This window comes from Saccopteryx leptura, chromosome 5, assembly GCF_036850995.1.
Source record: "Saccopteryx leptura isolate mSacLep1 chromosome 5, mSacLep1_pri_phased_curated, whole genome shotgun sequence".
NCBI lineage: Eukaryota > Metazoa > Chordata > Mammalia > Chiroptera > Emballonuridae > Saccopteryx > Saccopteryx leptura.
The window spans coordinates 108,016,769-108,035,461 of record NC_089507.1 but is presented as its reverse complement, the minus strand read 5'-3'; the positions used below and the strand labels follow the sequence as shown (position 1 = coordinate 108,035,461).

General features: G+C 36.6%; 1 protein-coding gene across 9 annotated transcripts in view; it reads right to left on the bottom strand.

Moving 5' to 3' along the window:
- The window catches only part of CACNB2 (calcium voltage-gated channel auxiliary subunit beta 2), a 417,779-nt gene that overhangs the window by 259,648 nt on the left and 139,438 nt on the right, over positions 1-18,693 (bottom strand). The window contains exon 1 of one of the 9 annotated variants that reach the window (XM_066387396.1): positions 1,895-2,762. The exons of the other annotated variants lie outside the window; for them this stretch is intronic. Within the exon in view, the coding sequence (XP_066243493.1) occupies positions 1,895-1,975 (81 nt within the window). The 5' untranslated portion in view covers positions 1,976-2,762. Of the gene's footprint in view, positions 1-1,894; positions 2,763-18,693 lie in introns of those variants that run through there. 9 annotated transcript variants of the gene reach the window in all.

Here is an 18,693-nt window from a genome sequence, read left to right as displayed (position 1 = left end):
ATAAATGTTCAAATGGAAATTGGAATAGCAGATAAGTTTCATTTCACATAGCCAGAGAATTCAGAGATATGCCATTGAATGCCTAAAACAACCACAACTGATTATAATCAAAGTGATGATCAGTATTTGAAATTGTCTCTCTACACCCTACGTTCAAAATAAGGCATAATATTGATTCACTATATGGCACATGCCAAGCAAATTAATATATTCTTTGCAATGCAACAGTAATTAAACTTGTAAATGTTGCTTTTGACAAACTCGGGGTCAGAGACATTTGTAAGAAAATGGAATGTATAGGAAAAATTTTAACCTAAGAAAATACAAGTATTTCAACCCTTAAAATAACTGGTTCTAAATTTTTAGCCAACAACTTGACTTTATCAAGGAAAATAGAAAAATTGAGTCTGAAGTAAATCAAACCCAGTGGTCGTTAAAGCTCATAAAGAATTTTTCAAGTTTTGTCCTCATGGCAGAAACACTCCATTAGGCAGGCACTGCTTTGAAAGAATTAATCTTTTAGGAGGATTAATCAGATGAAGGAGGGGAGATACTTCTGAACCCACTCCTTTTGTGAGTGTTTATGCGCTGGGAGACAGTGATAGACACCCACTTGGGCCCCAGAATTAGCTGCTGAAGCCGTCTGTCCAGGGACAGAAGAAACTCACTGTCGAGGCAGAGGGTCTTTGAATCATATCTCTCAATTATTCTAGGAGGATAGGAAAAATCAATAATAGCAATAATATTGAGATTAAAAAATAAATTAAAAAAATAAATTTTAAAAATGAATAACTTGAAAAATGTCATTTTTTGAAACTAATTCTGAGAGTTGTGCTTAAACTAAGATATATCTCTTTCAATGAAATACTATAAAAATAACGGTCTATAACAGAAAAATGATCATAATCACCATCTTCAGGTAAATATTGTGGCACTTCATATAAAGTAAGAATAACCTAATTAGTGAATTTCAAATTATTTCTGGACTAAAAATATGGAATAATTTTTTTCTTGAGTTAAAAAAACAATAATTTCAATCTAAAAATAAATCCTGTGATGATTACAGTCGGGTTACATATGTGGGTCCTGCTAAAACACGGTGTTAGAGACACAGCTCTCGATGGAGGGCTGGAGGGAATCAACTTGCCCATTAATTTTAATGTCCTAAACTCAGCGAACTTGATAGCAGGGAACTAAAGCCACTTGTTTCTTTAAGAGTTTATAGATTGTTCTCATTATTTTGAACTCAATCTAGAAATTGGTATTCTTGGTAGGAAACTAATGTGCAACAACATTAAAGAATCAAATTTGATTAGGATTAACATGTCACTGCTATTCCTGGAATGTTAAACGGCATTATATATGGCCATTATTAATTGACAGATTAATTAGACATGTAACTGAGAAACATCTATTGCTATCCTGTTTCTAAAAACCAAGAAACATATCAATATCCCCAAATAATAAAAACTCTGCTCATCCTACCCTTGAAATATGACTTAATACCCCCCCCCCCCAAATCTGTACTATCTTTATTAAACATCAACATTTCTGGAGTTAAAAACATTACAATCATAACCTTGAATTTGCATTAATGTATTTTAAATTCTGTGTATGGACAAGAATATGAAGCAACTTAAAACCAGTAAAACAAACCTAGCGTTTCCATGTCTTACAGTTCATATTTTAGCACGCATACCATCAGGCTTTTGCCAAAGGATTTCTAACACATACAAAAATATTTATCTGTTTTTCTAAGGCAACACTCTCTGAAGTTCTCCCAAATGTTTTTACTAACAAGAAGCCACTAGATGCCTTTAAGTTCACAAATTACACGTTTCTGCTTTAAAAAAATTTTTTTTTAAGAGATAGAACAAAATCAATGACTACTTACCCAGGAGACATTTTTACCCTTAGGTGTTTTTAGCATGGCAACTTGCAGTGCCGAAGCGGCCAACAACAGTTGCACCAACATGGAAAAGCAGATGGAATATATCCTAAATGTCTTTGTTACCCAAACGCAAAAAGTTCCCTGGTTTGCCAGACACAGATATCATAAGAAACAATGAAAATAACCTTCAGGTAACCCATTTTTCTTCTTAGTATTAAGCAGGTGAACACACACATCACAGATTACTACACTAATCACTCAGTATATGAAGGCAGAAGCTGCAACATGTGTTATCTTCCATATATTCATAAAATCCAAAGTGGAGTACTATATTTCCTTAAGAAATGAAAGTTGAATCCATGTGAAAATGTCCAAAATCACAGAAGAATTCCTCTCTCAGTTGCTAAACTGTCATTCCCAATGACTCCAAGCTTGGTAGCAATAGCTTACTGTTACTTTGTAAGAAAAAGAGTGAAAAGCAAGTAGCATTTAGGAACCTTGTAGGTTAGCTGCTGGTGGCATCCATTTTCGGAGGCGCTTGACTCTAGGGCTGCCCGGAGGATAAAGACAATGCAGAGCTCGTTTTCAATAAATAATACTTAGTCTCAGGTACAATGTGTACCTGCAAGTTCCTTCTGCGCAGCCTCACGCCGGAGGTATTCCTCCCTCTGCAGACCCGAGGACTCACAGTGCACCTGTTGTTGATGAAACTGCTCCGTAGAAAGGCTGGTTTCCTAACAACCAGTCACATTTGTTTATAAGGTAAGAGAAACAGAAGCCCCAGAGGGGAGCACATTAGATGCCCCAGATGGAAGAGCAAGGCTGGAAATCATAGTTGGCTCTCTTCCCTTTGTTTCTGCGTCCTTGCATCCTGTTTCTTCTACCTCCTGTCAATCTAGATTAACTAAGCAGATCCAGGCTAAATTCTGCTACTATCAATAGTGATTAGTGTGAGTTGATGAAATCGGATTATACAGGCAGACCTCTGCCTTCTCCCTAGGCAAGCAACACCATGATATTGGAAAGCCTGGTGTCCTTCTCTTCACCAGACTGAAGCTTTCTAGAAGGTTCTGCAAGATGGATTATGCTAACAAGAGAAAACCTGGCCACCTGAGGCTGCTCCTATACAAACAGAAGGGGAAGGAACCATCTATTTCACTTACTTTTTTTCTTCTTCAAATGCCATTGTTTTAAATTCAGATTTAAAGTTAAAGGACTCAGAAGAGCCTGACCTGTGGTGGCGCAGTGGATAAGAGCATTGACCTGGAATGCTGAGGTCGACGGTTTAAAACCTTGGACTTGCCTGGTCAGGGCACATATGGGAGATGATGCTTCCTGCTCCTTCTCCCTTCTCTCTCTCTCTCTCACACACATGTGCTTTCTGTCTCTCTAAAATGAATAGTCTTAAATAATTATTTTTTTAAATGACTATACAATAAATGCACAGCATTTTTCCATTTCATTGAATTTTATTTTCCTAGAAGGGTGCCCAATTTTACCCAGAAATTGAGGTCATGGGAGACTACAGAAGGGGCTAGAAATGGGTAGTTGCTTTGGATGAGCATGTAGTATATACCAAGCACAACGTAAGAGAACTTAATATATGCTCAAGGCAAAGTGGTTCTGGAAATAGGTATTAACACCAATATGTTAAAGAGGAGGAAATTAAGATTTAGAGATGTTCAGTACCTCTCAATGAAGATCTACTGGCCCAAAGCAATGCTTTTTAGACTCCTCTCACTGAGAACAAATGGCATCATCGGGATATTTTTCTATGGGTCTTTCCCAACTAAAGAATATATATATATTATATTTAAGGACTCATATGTTTTCATTAAGGGTTTAAAAATTCTCTGGAATTATGGTTCTTGCTTGTTTTAATATAACAATGTTAAAGGACTCCTTTCAGAAACATTTTAGATTAAATTTTAGAAAGCATAAGACACTAAAGAGGGGCTACACAATTGTCCTAAAAAATATCAGTGCTCTAGGCAAAGGGCCTAAATGACAAATGACCTTGGCGATACATTCACCAGATGTCGTCAATAAAAATAGCTAACATTAATTGAATGCTCTATGTGGTATTTTGCTTTTTATTTTTTAAGATTTTATTTATTGATTTTACAGAGAGAGAAGAGAAAGGGATGGGGAGCAAGAAGCATCAACTCGTAGTTGTTTTACTTTAGTTGTTCATTGCTTGATTAATTGATTGTGGCATTTTACCCTTTTAAAAAATCTTTCTTAGTCAAAATAATCAAAGTCCAATGAGGTTGATTTTAAATGAGTTTGGTAGAGGCAGTCTTAAGCAATATTAAATTTTAAAAAGCCATGTTATAATTAAAATTACAGATACAAACTGAATTTTCAATCAATTCAAGATTAGAGGAAAAATTAAAATAAATACAGAAATGGAGAAAAAATTATAAATTGAAATTTTTTCTTCATTATGAGTAGCTTTTGTGTCTGTGTATGTCTGTGTATGAGTGTAAATATCACTGCTCCATTATATTATAAGCTCCTTAAAGACATGGCTCACATCTACTATATTTTTTCTCTTTGTGATATATTTTTACTAATGGTTGCTCAATAACTGATGTTGACTAATTAGGTCATTTTAAAACTAATCACTGAATATAGTTTTCTGTTAAAATTTTCTGCAATATAACATAAGTAACACACATAAAGCAATATCAACTTATGATTAAAATTCTCAATAACATATGTATAGAAGGAAAGTACCTCAACCTAATGAAAGCCACAGATGACAAACCCTCAGGTAATATCTTACTCTGTGGTGAGAAACTGAAAACTTTTCTTTTAAAATCAAGGATGCCTACTCTTACCACTCTTATTCAACATAGTTCTGGAAATCCTAGCCAGAGCAATCAGGAAAGAAAAAATAAAAATAAAGGAATCTAAATTGGGAATGAAGTAAAAATGTCACTTTCAGAAGATGACTTGATATTTTTTATATAGAGAACCCTAAAGACTCTAGCCAAAAAACTATTAGGAACAATAAACAAGTACAGTAAAGTTACAGGGTACAAATCAATGTACAAAAATCCACTGCTTTCTTATACACTAACAATGAAATTCTTTTTGCCAACAAAAAGAATTAAATACCGAGGAATAAATTTAACAAAGAAGGTGAGGGATCTATAAACTGAAAACTACAAAGATATTGAAAAAGACACATTGAAATGGAAAGATATTCCATGTTCATGGAGTGGAAGAATCAACATAATTAAAATGTCCATATTACCCCAAGCAATATACAGGTTTAATGCAATCAATCACCATAAAAATCCTAATGTTATCTTTTAAAGAAATAGACCACCACCACCAACAAATAATCAGATTTGTATAGAACCACAAAATATCCCAAGTAGCCAAAGTAATCCTGAGAAAAACGAACAAAGCCAGAGGATCACACAACCTGACTTCAAATCATACTACAGAGCAACAGTAATCAAAACTGAATGGTACTGGCAGAAAAACAGACCACAGACCAATGGAACAGAATTGAGAGCTGAGAAATAAAACCACATGTATAGGGCAAACAATTTTTGGCAAAGGGGCCAAAACATACAGTGGAGAAATGAAGCCTCTTCAGTACATGGTGCTGGGAAAACTGGAAAGCCACATGTAAAAGAATGAAACTAGATTACAGTTTGTCCCCATGTACAAAAATTAATTCAAAATGGATCAGACCTAAATAAAACACCTGAAGCAGTAAATTACATTGAAGAAAACATAGGTACTAAACTCATGGACCTTGGTCTTAGAGAAGATTTTGTAAATTTGACCCTAAAGAAAAGGGAAGTAAAGGCAAAAATAAATGAATAAGACCATATCAAACTAAAAAGTTTCTGTACAGCAAAAGAAACAACCAACAAAATGGCAACTGACCAAATGGAGAATAATATTTACAAACAACAGCTCTGACAAGGAGTTACTATCTAAGATATATAAAGAAGTCATACAACTCAACATAAAACAAACCAATAATCCAATTAAAAAATGGTCAGAGACCTGGACAGACACTTCTCCCAAGAAGACATACAGATGATCAACAAAAGAAGAAAAGATGCTTAACTGCACTAGCTATTAGGGAAATGCAAATCAAACTAGAGTGAGATACCACCTCACACCTATTAGAATGGCTATTCTCAACAAGACAAATCATAACAAGTGTTGAAGTGTTGAAGTGTTGAAGAGGTTGTAGAGTAAAAGGAACCCTCATTCACTGCCAGTGGGAATGTAACCTGGTGCAACTATGATGGAAAAAAAGTATGGTGGCACCTCAAAACTTTAAAATAGTTACCATTTGACTCAGCAATCTCTCTTCTGGTTATCTACTTGAAACATTTGAAACCATTTATTTGCAAAGATATGTGCACCCCTATGGTCACTGCAGCATTATTCATGGTGGCCAGGACATGCAAACAACCCAAGTGTTCTTCAATAGAAGACTGGATAAAGTAGATGAGGTACATATATACTATGAAATACTTTTCAGCCATAAAAAAGATAAAACACTGCCATTATGACCACATGAATGGACCCTGAGCATATTATGCAAAGCAAAATAAGTCAGTTAGAAAAAGCTAAGCACTATATGATTTCACTTATATGTGAGATACACAACCATAACTCAAAAAGAAAGACAACAATATGGTGGTTACCAGGGGGAAGGTGTATGGGGGGGTAGTATAGTGCAAAGAGGGCCAAATATATGGTGACAGAAGATGATTTGACTTTATTTGGTGGGTACACAATGCAAAATACAAAATATGTGTCATAGAAATATATACTTGAAACTTATATAATCTTATTAACCAATGTCACCCCAATAAATTTAAATTAAAAAATAAATTGTTTAAAAAAAGCAGGTAAAGCAATCTGTAATAGAAGTTTTGACTAATATATAAACTAGGGATTACTTATTTAGAATTATTTTGATTTGTATTTTTACATTTTAAATTTTCTAAAAATCATAAAGGGATATCTATTACAAGTTTAGCATCCTAGAAGGGACTTGTATAAAAGTAAAACCAGACCATGTGACTCCAAACATACTTAATTTCACATCCTTTTTGAAACATTTAGGTTTAAACTAAAACTAAACTTTTGTTCCTTTGAATCGTAATGGTTTCATGTTTTGTGGATGGAATTATGTGTCTCCCCCCAAAATATGTTTAATTTCCTACCTTCAGTATCTCACAATATGACTTTATTTGGAGATAAAGTCTTTACAAAGGTAATCAAGTTACGAGGCCTATAATTATCACTTCTAATCAACATAGTATTTGAAGCCCTAGCCACAGCAATCAAACAAGACAAAGAAATAAAAGGAATACAAATTGAAGAAGAAGTAAAGCTCTCATTATTTGCAGATGACATGATACTATATATAGAAAACCCTAAAGATTCCACCAAAACAAATTAGAATAAATGACTAAAGTTGCAGGATACAGAATCAATATACAAATATGTTTCTTTCTATACACTAATAACAATCAGAAGAAGAAATTAAAAAAATAATTCCATTCACAATTGCATCAAAAAGTATAAAATACCTAGGAATACATTTAACTGAAGAGGTAAAACACCAAAACTCTGAAAATTATAAGACACTGAAGAAAAAAATTAAACAATATACAAACAAATGGAGGATATACCTTGCCCATGAATTGAAAAAATTAGTATTGTTAAAATGTCCTTACTACCTAAAGTAATATCCAGATTCAATGCAATCTCTATTAAAATACCAGTGGTTTTTTTTTTCCTCAGAAACTAATCCTAAAATGCATAGTGAATTGCAAAAGACCTCAAAGAGCCAAAAAAATTCTGAGAAAGAATGAACTGGAAAGTATCACAGTCCCTGATATCAAACAATACTACAAAGCTACAATAATCAAAACAGTACAGTACTGGCATAAAAAAATATATATATAGAATAGAATGGAGAGGCCAGAAATAAATCCTCACTTATACAGTCGATTAATCTATGACAAAGAAGTCAAGAACATACTATGAAGTAAAGACAGTTTCTTTAATAAGTGGGAAAATGACAGATACAAGCAAAGAAACAAAATTGGACCATTTTCTCAGACTATCCACAAAAATAAACAAAAAATAAATTAAAGACTTAAATGTTAGACCTGAAACCATAAAATTCCTAGAAAAGTCTTTGACATCACTCTTAGTAATATCTTTTTGGATATATGTCCTCAAGCAAAGGAAACAAAGAAAAAATAAACAAATAGGACTACATAAAACTAAAAAAGCTTTGCACAGCAAAGAAAAGCATCAACAAAATAATAACACAACCTATTGAATGGGAGAAAATATTTGCAAATGATATATTGGATAAAGGGTTAATACCAAAATATATAAAGAACTCAATCAACTTAAAACCAAAAATTAATTAAACAATCCAGTTAAAAAATGGGCAGAGAACCTGAAGAGTCATTTCTCTCAAGAGGACAAACATATAGCCAACAGACATATGAAGAGATGCTCAACATTACTAATCAGCGAATACAAGTTAAAAGCTCAATGAAATATTGCCTCACATTTATCAAAACAACTACCATAAAAAAATCAACAGATAGCAAGTATTGGTGAGGATGTGGAGAAAAGGAAACCCTTGTGCACGGTTGGTGGGATTGTAGATTAGTGCAGTCACCATGGAAAACACTATGGAGATTCCCCATATAGTTTTTTTTTTTTATGATTTTAACTTATTGTGTTTACATAGATTCAAGCGTCCCACTGAATATATCTTCCCCCACTCCCGTGTTCCCCTCGGCTCATCTTTTGCTCCCTCGCCCCAATGCATTCCCCTCTTCCCACCAGGATTTGCTGTTCTCTATAATGCTGTGTTATGTATATATAAATATAATTTCACTAATCTCTTTCCCTTCTTTGATCCCATCTTCTCTTCCACTTTTCCTCTGTCCGCTTTCCCTCTGGTCCCTTTGATCCCACCTCTGCCTCTGTTCTGTTCCTCAGTTCACATTGTTCATTAGATTCCTCAAATGAGTGAGGTCATACGATATTTTCCTTTCTCTGCCTGATTTATTTCACTTAGCATGATAGTTCCCAGGTCCATTCATGTTGTTGCAAAACATAAGATTTCCTTCTTCCTCATGGCTGTGTAGTATTCCATTGTGTACGTACCACAGCTTTTTAAACCACTCATCCATTGAAGGACACTTGGGCTGATTCCAGATCTTGGCTATTGTAAACAATGCTGCAATAAACCTGAGGATACATTTCTTCTTTTGAATAAGTGATTTGGTATTCATAGGATATATTCCTAAAAGTGGTATGGCTGAGTCAAAGGGCAATTCTATTTTTAATTTTTTGAGCAATCTCTATATTGATTTCCACAGTGGCTGCACCAGTCTGCATTCCCACCAGCAGTGCAGGAGGGTTCCCTTTTCTTCACATCCTCTCCAGCACTTATTATGTGTTTTGTTAAAAAGCACCATTCTGACAGGTGTGAGGTGGTATCTCATTGTGGTTTTAATTTGCATTTCTCTAATGATTAGTAATGTTGAACATTTTTTCATATGCCTATTGGCCATCTTTGTGTCCTCTTTGGAGAAGTGTCTATTCATTTCTTTTGCCCAGTTTTTGATTGGATTGTTTACCTTCCTGGTGTTGAGTTTTACAAGTTCTTTATAAATTTTGGTTATTAACCCCTTATTTGACAAATTGGTGAATATATTCTCTTATTGTGTGGGTTGTCTTTTTATTTTGTTAATGGTGTCTTTTGCTGTACAAAAACTTTTTAGTTTGATATAGTCCCATTTGTTAATCCTGTCCTTTATTTTACTTGCCCGTGGAGATAAATCACCAAAAATATTGCTACGAGAGATATCAAATTTACTGCCTATGTTTTCTTCCAAGATGTTTATGGTTTTACAACTTACATATAAGTATTTTATCCATTTTTAGTTGATTTTTGTGAATGGTGTAAGTTGGTGATCCAGTTTCATTTTTTTGCAAGTACCTGTCCAATTTTCCCAACACCATTTATTAAAGAGGCTGTCTTTACTCCATTGTATGCTCTTACCTCCTTTCTCAAATATCAATTGCCTATAAAGGTGTGGGTTTATTTCTGGGTTCTCTGTTCTGTTCCATTGATCTGTATGCCTGTTCTTATGCCAGTACCAAGCTGTTTTGAGTACGATGGCCTTGTAGTATAACTTGATATCTTAAAAAATTCAACCAATCTCATTCAATTTCTTCAATAAGATTGTCTTTCTTGAATACATGATTCATTGCATATTCTTTATCTTTATACCTATTTCATTTCAAGGACCAAGCATACTGCCTACTGCCTAGTACACAGCAGTCCCCCCCCAAAGAATATAACAATTTATCATTATAAAAATAAAGTGTAAATATATCCTTGTATTTTGAAGAGGCTGGAGAAAGAAAACAGACACTGTCTTCAATATGAACTCATATGCCAACACTTCTGTGTCTAGTTTCTAGGGAGAGAATGAGACTAAGCTTTATATCCATGTATGTGATTAAGAATTTTCCTTTTAGGGGCCAACAACACACAATGGAGAAAAGAAAGCCTCTTCAACAAATGGTGTTGGGAAAACTGGAAAGCCACATGCAAAAGAATGAAACTCGACTACAGCCTGTCCCCGTGTACTAAAATTAATTCAAAATGGATCAAAGACCTAAATATAAGACCTGAAACAATAAAGTACATAGAAGAAAACATAGGTACTAAACTCATGGACCTGGGTTTTAAAGAACATTTTATGAACTTGACTCCAATGGCAAGAGAAGTGAAGGCAAAGATAAATGAATGGGACTACATCAGAATAAAAAGTTTTTGCTCAGCAAGAGAAACTGATATCAAAATAAACAGACAGCCAACTAAATGGGAAATGATATTTTCAAACAACAGCTGAGATAAGGGCCTAATATCCAAAATTTACAAAGAACTCATAAAACTCAACAACAAACAAACAAACAATCCAATAAAAAAATGGGAAGAGGACATGAATAGACACTTCTCCCAGGAAGAGATACAAATGGCCAACAGATATATGAAAAGATGCTCAGCTTCATTAGTTATTAGAGAAATGCAAATCAAAACTACAATGAGATACCACCTCACCCCTGTTAGATTAGCTATTATCAACAAGACGGGTAATAGCAAATGTTGGAGAGGCTGTGGAGAAAAAGGAACCCTCATTCACTGTTGGTGGGACTGTAAAGTAGTACAACCATTATGGAGGAAAGTATGGTGGTTCCTCAAAAAACTGCAAATAGAACTACCTTATGACCCAGCAATCCCTCTACTGGGTATATACCCCAAAACCTCAGAAACATTGATACGTGAAGACACATGTAGCCCCATGTTCATTGCAGCACTGTTCACAGTGGCCAAGACATGGAAACAACCAAAAAGCCCTTCAATAGAAGACTAGATAAAGAAGATGTGGCACATATACACTATGGAATACTACTCAGCCATAAGAAATGATGACATCAGATCATTTACAGCAAAATGGTGGGATCTTGATAACATTATAAGGAGTGAAATAAGTAAATCAGAAAAAAACAAGAACTACATGATTCCATACATTGGTGGAACATAAAAATGAGACTAAGAGACATGGACAAGAGTGTGGTGGTTACCAGGGGTGGGGGGAGGGAGGACAGGGGGAGAGTTAGGGGGAGGGGGAGGGGCACAGAGAACTAGATAGAGGGTGGCGAAGGACAATCTGACTTTGGGCGAGGGGTATGCAACATAATCTAATGACAAAATAACCTAGACATGTTTTCTTTGAATATATGTACCCTGATTTATTAATGTCATCCCATTACCATTAATAAAAATTCATTTAAAAAAAAAAAAAAAAAAAAAAAGAATTTTCCTTTTAGTGCATGTGTTTGCAATAAAGGAATTGAGTTTTATTGTATCCAAACAGGTATAGTTCATTGATTAAGGGTATTTCAGCAGATTAATCTATTAATAGACCTTTTAGAAGAATTTTAAAAATTGGAAAAAATAGGTGAATTAACAAGATAGACTATAACGGGGGAGGAGGAAGCACTTAAAAGTAACTCCTTGTCCAGTCAATATAGGTCTCTCAGCACTGGTTGGAATAGTTACTAAGAATTCTACAAAGCAACATCCCATTGAGTTAATAAGTCTTCCTAATAACATGTGAGGCAAGTACTATCCATTTTACAGAGAGTTTAAGTGACCATTGTCAATAGCCAGCTTTGAACATCTACACTCCGATGTCAACATCTGCCTGCTTGGTGGGTCTATCTTTCAGTTATTACAAGAACAGCTGACCAGTGATACAACCCACTGAGGGACCTGAAACAGGTTTATAGCATCTAATCCTTTCAACCCACCTTTGATTTCATCCACAACTGCAATTTACTCTGTGTCTTCCTTCAAGCAGAAGCCTTGCAACCTTTCACTCTCTGTCCCAGTGTCTTATGACCTGTAAACATTCACTCAGTCCATGAGTAAGCCCAGAAACATGCGGGACTCATTGCCCATAGAGTCAATGCTCATTGATTAGGAGCAGAAATTGATAAAGAAATACTCTTAATTGCCATCCTTAGAATGAACTATTCTGGGAGGTTTTCATACTCTTCTCAGGGATGCCTGGTGCTATCTAGCTTGCTTTGCTCACAAGCTTGATGATTTATTTATTTTTTATTTTTTGTATTTTTCTGAAGCTGGAAACGGGGAGAGACAGTCAGACAGACTCCCGCATGCGCCCGACCGGGATCCACCCAGCACGCCCACCGGGGCGTCGCTCTGCCGCGACCAGAGCCACTCCAGGGCCTGGGGCAGAGGCCAAGGAGCCATCCCCAGCACCCGGGCCATCTTTGCTCCAATGGAGCCTTGGCTGCGGGAGGAGAAGAGAGAGACAGAGAGGAAGGAGGGGGGGGGGTGTGGAGAAGCAAATGGGCGCTTCTCCTATGTGCCCTGGCCGGGAATCGAACCCGGGTCCCCCGCACGCCAGGCCGATGCTCTACCCCTGAGCCAACCGGCCAGGGCCGCTTGATGATTTTTTATATGGCTTTTTCTCCTTCCTTGGCTCCCAGAGGCCACCAGCCCAATAAACTGCCTGCACTGAGTCTTTGTATCAAGTTCTGCTTTATGGGGAACAAGGTCTGTTATTATTAGACACACCCACTCTATTCCGTGGAGACAATGGAGTAGACGCTTGGAATCTGTTTCTTCTGTGATTCACTGAGTTCCTATTGAAAGAAGTCCTGGACCATTACTGTGTAGGTAATCTTCACATCCGGGCCCTTTAGTTATCTCACTAATTAGACTGATTGCCTTGAGGATAAGTGCTTTGTCTTCCAGACTTGTTTCTTACCTCGCACCTAAATGGCTGCCTGGCATTTAACAGGTGCCCAATTAGACCTTGCTGATTAAGTAAGTGCTTCTCTCTCCTTAAATTATTATCTCTTTATGTTCTAACCTATTAAACACGCAAGCAGTATCTTCACAGTGGATCCTACATAGGCAATTTTTTCTGACTAAACAGTGCTTTCCCATAAACTCCAACTATCCAACCCTAAGTGCTATTGTGTATATGGGCACATCTACACCTAATGATCAGGTACACTCATACAGGGGAGTGAGCATAGCAACAAGAGCATAGGTTTGGAGTCAGACAGATCAGGGTTGAATTCTCACTCCAGGTTTATAAAATTTGGAAACTGGGGCAAGGTAATTAACTTTATTAGGCCTATTTCCTCATCCACATGCAGGCCCAAATGACATCTATACCACAGAGCTTTTGTGGACATCATATGAAATGATATGTCAAGCCTGCAGACAGTAAAGCATACAGTGGCTCAGTACCTGGGATCTTCCTGTTCCCAGTTCTTGCTTGGTCTTCAGGATGTATTTGTTGTGTGATCTACTGTGTATAGAAGCCTGTTTGAGTCTTAGATTTCTCTTCTGTAAGAGAAGAGTAATTAACTTTCAAGTTTGCCTAATATGGCTGAAGCCAAAATCAAATAAAACTATGTATGTGAAAGTTACTTGAGATTGGACAGAGTAAGGACAGGCAGTGGAGGAGGCAGAGATGCAGCTGCCATGCACAGTGGTGCAGTCTGTGCCCGATGCAGGCCCAGCCAGAGGGCGAGGGGATGAAGCCAGGAGAGGTTGCATTTGCCCACTAGGGGTACATTTTTTAACCATTCAAAAAGAGTCTTTTTTCTTTTTTTTCTTCTTTTCCAAGTGAGAGGAGACAGACTCTGGCATGCGCCCGGATCAGGATCCACCTGGCAACCTCTGTCTGGGGCCAATGCTCTGCCTATATGGGGCCATGTTCCAAACCAAGCTATTTTTAGCACCTAAGGCAGAGGCTTCATGGAGCCATCCTCAGTGCCCCAGCTGATAAGCTTGAACCAATCAAGCCATGGCTGTGGGAGGGGAAGAGAAAGTGAGAGACAGGAGGAGGGGGGGGGAGGGGTGAAGAATCAGATGGTCACTTTTTCTGTGTGCCCTGACTGAGAATCGAACCTGGGACATCCACATGCCAGGCCTACGCTCTATCACTGAATGAACCAGCCAGGGCCGAGAGTCCTTTTTCTAATATGGACAGAGGCCAGAAGGACTGCAGAGACCTTAAGTGTAATGAATAAAATAGTAGACTCCTCAGATTCAAATCTTGGCTCTGGTTGTTCAACTATGGGCACAGTCCCTCTGTGCTTTAATATCTTTGTGTGTAAAAGAAAAGGCTTTTTACACCACTTGTAGGTTATGAGGATTAAATGAGTATGTGTAAGGTACTTTACGACAGTGACTAGCACACAGTATGCAATCAATAAATGCTCGGAGTTAATTATTATTGCTATTATTCCATAAATATAACTCATCATCGAAATAAAGACATGCCAGTTGTGGTGAAATGACACAGTATTAATCATTCAAAACAGAATTTAGGTTTATTCAAAGCCAATATATTTGTACATGTTTTTGAATGAATCTAATTAGCAATGTATACATTTATTTTTCTTGATTATTGATGAATATAATGAACAAATTGACAAACCACTGAAACACACAAGTTATAAAAACTTAGCTCTAATGATTTAGAATGGTTGTCAGAATTTATTTTCTTAGACAGGAAATTATTTTGTTTAACTCAAGCCAGGATATTAGTACTGATGACTTTGAAGAGCTATCTGTATTTAGCTTAAATCAATCTGAATTTAAGAATAATTTTACTTGGATATTTAAAATGGGATTTGCCACTTACAAATAGATACCTAACTACTGTACAAAACTCTCAGTTGTGTTCTTATTTTGATATCTGGAAAATATCCTTTGGGAATGAAACACAATACACCCAGGATTATGGTAAATTCACTCATTTATTTATTCATCCAGATACATTAGCCAGATTTTTGTGCCGAGGACTATGCCTCTCCAACCTGAATATTTTTAACAGAGTGCTTAATATTCTATCAATAGGTCATGATATTTCTTATGAGAATTTATTATCCTATTTCGTGACTTATCAACTACATGTTGGCCCTTGTTGGATTACAAATATTTCTTTTATTTTTATTCATTTTAGAGAGGAGGGAGAGAGAAAGAGTGTGTGTGTGTGTGGGGGGGGGGGAGGATCATAAAGGATCAACTTGCCTGCTTTTACTGGGCAAGCCTAGGGTTTCGAACTGGCGACCTCAGTGTTCCAGGTCGACGCTTTATCCACTGCACCACCACAGGTCAGGCCAGATTACAAAACTTTCAAGGACATGAAGCATATTAATTATTTTAATATATAATACTAACACGTTATTAAAAAATGTTGGCTGAAATGGTAGTACAAGCATCTGCCAAGTGAACTTCAAAAACACATCTCAGTAGATCACGCTGCAGTAAACCAACCAAGAAAGGACAAGGACATGGACAGTGTCATTACACAGTGACTTCCTAGCAAGGGGCTCATTACAGCATCTTGTGCCCTGGAGGGAGTTGCCACCAATGACATAATAGCCACGAAGCCATTTATGGCTCTTTCTGACCGACTGTTAGGACAGTAGAAAAGAAAGAGCCACAGGGAGGTCAAGAAGGGCGGGGCTGTCCGAACTTCTTCCAGGAAGAACAGAACCTTCTGTTTCCACCAGCGCTGGGACAGCTTTCAAGACGACAGCCAAAGTCACTCAGACTTCATTAATTTGGCCAACCAACTAAATTAAAATGTCCTTCCTAAGAAAAGGGTGAATGAATGATTATAGCGAGGATTCATGAGATTTGCAAGTATCCTCCATTTCAACCAAAATTTACTAGAAATTTTATTTTAAAAAACTGTTTTCAGGTGCAATTAACCCAAACTACATTGTAAAAAGTAGAGTGACTATCTTTGGCTATCTTAGCCACTTTCTATCTCCATTTCCTTTATTACAAATAAAATTTTGCTCTAAAGAAATGGTGTTTTATGAGTAAAAAGGAGGAAAAATGAGAATCACCATATTTATGTTTCATTTTATTTTTCTTCTCTCAACAACCCCTATCACTGAGACTCTTACCCTTTTATAACCTCATCTCAAGAATATGCAAGAGTGTGGTCCCCTTAACTTTCCCCACTGAACCTAACCACCTAAGTTATGAGGGGAGTCTTTCCTGAGAGCCTCTATTTACATCACTATAGATTTCAGATCATAAATAGAACAGTTTATTTCTTACCACATTGTGTCCTAATCCCAATCCTGCATATCTGTGGTTGTGATGTACGTATAGTAGTTACTTGAGTAGGCTTAAAATAGATTTATTTTAACATTAAGAATAACTGTCTCCCTTTAGTTAGAAATATTGGAACAAAAATCTTTATGTTAGCCAAAAAATATTTTTTCTGAATAGAACTAAGTCTACTCACTTAAATCCAAAATTTGAGCCAAAATTTATGTATAAATAGCCACATGGTAACTGGTTATAGAAAACTGGTTCCCAAATTTCTGTCTCTCTTTCTCTCTTTTTCTCTTTCTTTTTCTTTCTTTCTTTCTTTCTTTTTCTTTCTTTCTTTCTTTCTTTCTTTCTTTCTTTCTTTCTTTCTTTCTTTCTTTCTTTCTTTCTTTCTCTCTCTCTCTCTCTCTCTCTCTCTTTCTTTCTTTCTTTCTTTCTTTCTTTCTTTCTTTCTTTCTTTCTTTCTTTCTTTCTTTCTCTTCCTTCTTCCCTCCCTCCCTTCCTCCCTCCCTCCCTTCCTCCCTTCCTTCCTTTCTTTGGGGAGGGCGAGAAAGAGAAAGAGAGGACAGAGAGAGAAGGTCAGGAAGGGAGAGAGATGAGAAGCATCAACTCATAGCTGTGGCACCTTCCTTATTCATTGATTGCTTTCTCATATGTGCTTGACCAGAAGGCTCCAGCCGAGCCAATGACCCCTTGCTCAAGCCAGTGACTTTGGGTTCAAGCCAGTGACCAAGGGGTCATGTCTATGATCTCACACTCAAGCTGATGACCCTGCACTCAAGCTGGCGACCTAAGGGTTTTGAACCTGGGACCTCAGCATCCAGGCTGACACTCTATCCACTGAGTCACCATCTGGTAAAGCCCAGACAAATTTCTATAGATGATTTGCCTAAATGAAGATAACAGTTTGACTAAAGATATAAAAGCAACAGTTTTTTGTTTGTTTGTTTTATGATAGAAAAGCTGTTTTATTCTAGGTACAAACTATAACTTTCTTGAGGAAAAAAAAATATTTGATTCATCTTTATATCCCCAAGAATAGCAGAGTATCTAATATAAGTCAGATGCTAAATAAATATCAAATATATTAATAAACCTAAACATCATTAAGCTAAAAATTAAGCATGAGATGTTATAAACATGGTTTCTGAGAACCTCTGCATATATATTTCATCTCTATCTTATATTGGTATGTCATGTCACATCATTTAAACTTATGCTTATAGTTGGTAGCTGCTCTCATCTCCATGTCGTTTGCTTGTTTTATTAGAGTTCAGGTTATTTTGTTGAAAACGATAAAAATCACTAAAGTTCCACAGGTGTAGGGCCTTATTAGAAAGACACATTTGTAGGGACACAGAAAAGCTGAACAATCAGACTTCAGAAAGGTCAGTAACTATTTTGATCCTTTCTCTCATGCTTATCCATTAACATAATCTGCTATTTTAGAGTGTACCTTCATAGGCCATGCTCTGGAAAGCTCTGTCTTCTGCAGTTTGAGGATCTCTTCTTTTCCTATGTTTATACTTCCTACCACATCACTTCTACTTCCTCACAGTACCCAGAATTTGGGCTTGCCATGACTCCACATTACCCTAACTCATCCATGACAAGTTGTCAGCTCCTGCTCCCACTGCTGACAGATTCTGTGAATCTCCCCAAACTCCTGAATGAAAGTGCTTACCCAAATGGAACACAGTTTGGAGGCTGCTGGGGTCAGAGGAGTGCAGTCCATGCAGTTCTGTCAGTCTGCCCTTTGGCAGTAACAATAGGTTCAATGATTTCACATAGAAGGCTACAGGCTGCAAGGTACACGATTGGCATTTCTAATAAGGTTGGAATCATTATTCACTTCTTTATATTATTGCTTATGTCAGTTCACTCTTTGCTTCAAAGTTAAATTTACTAAGAAATTGTCTGAGATCATTGTTTTTTGCCCAAAGTTTGTAAGAGTCCTAATCTTTTATATTATGGGAAGCCGAATACATGGTACAATGATGTTCTTCAGGTATTAGTTATTTGAAATTGCTATGAAATACATTTTAATACTTTAACTTATGAGAATTTATGAAAGATCATGGGA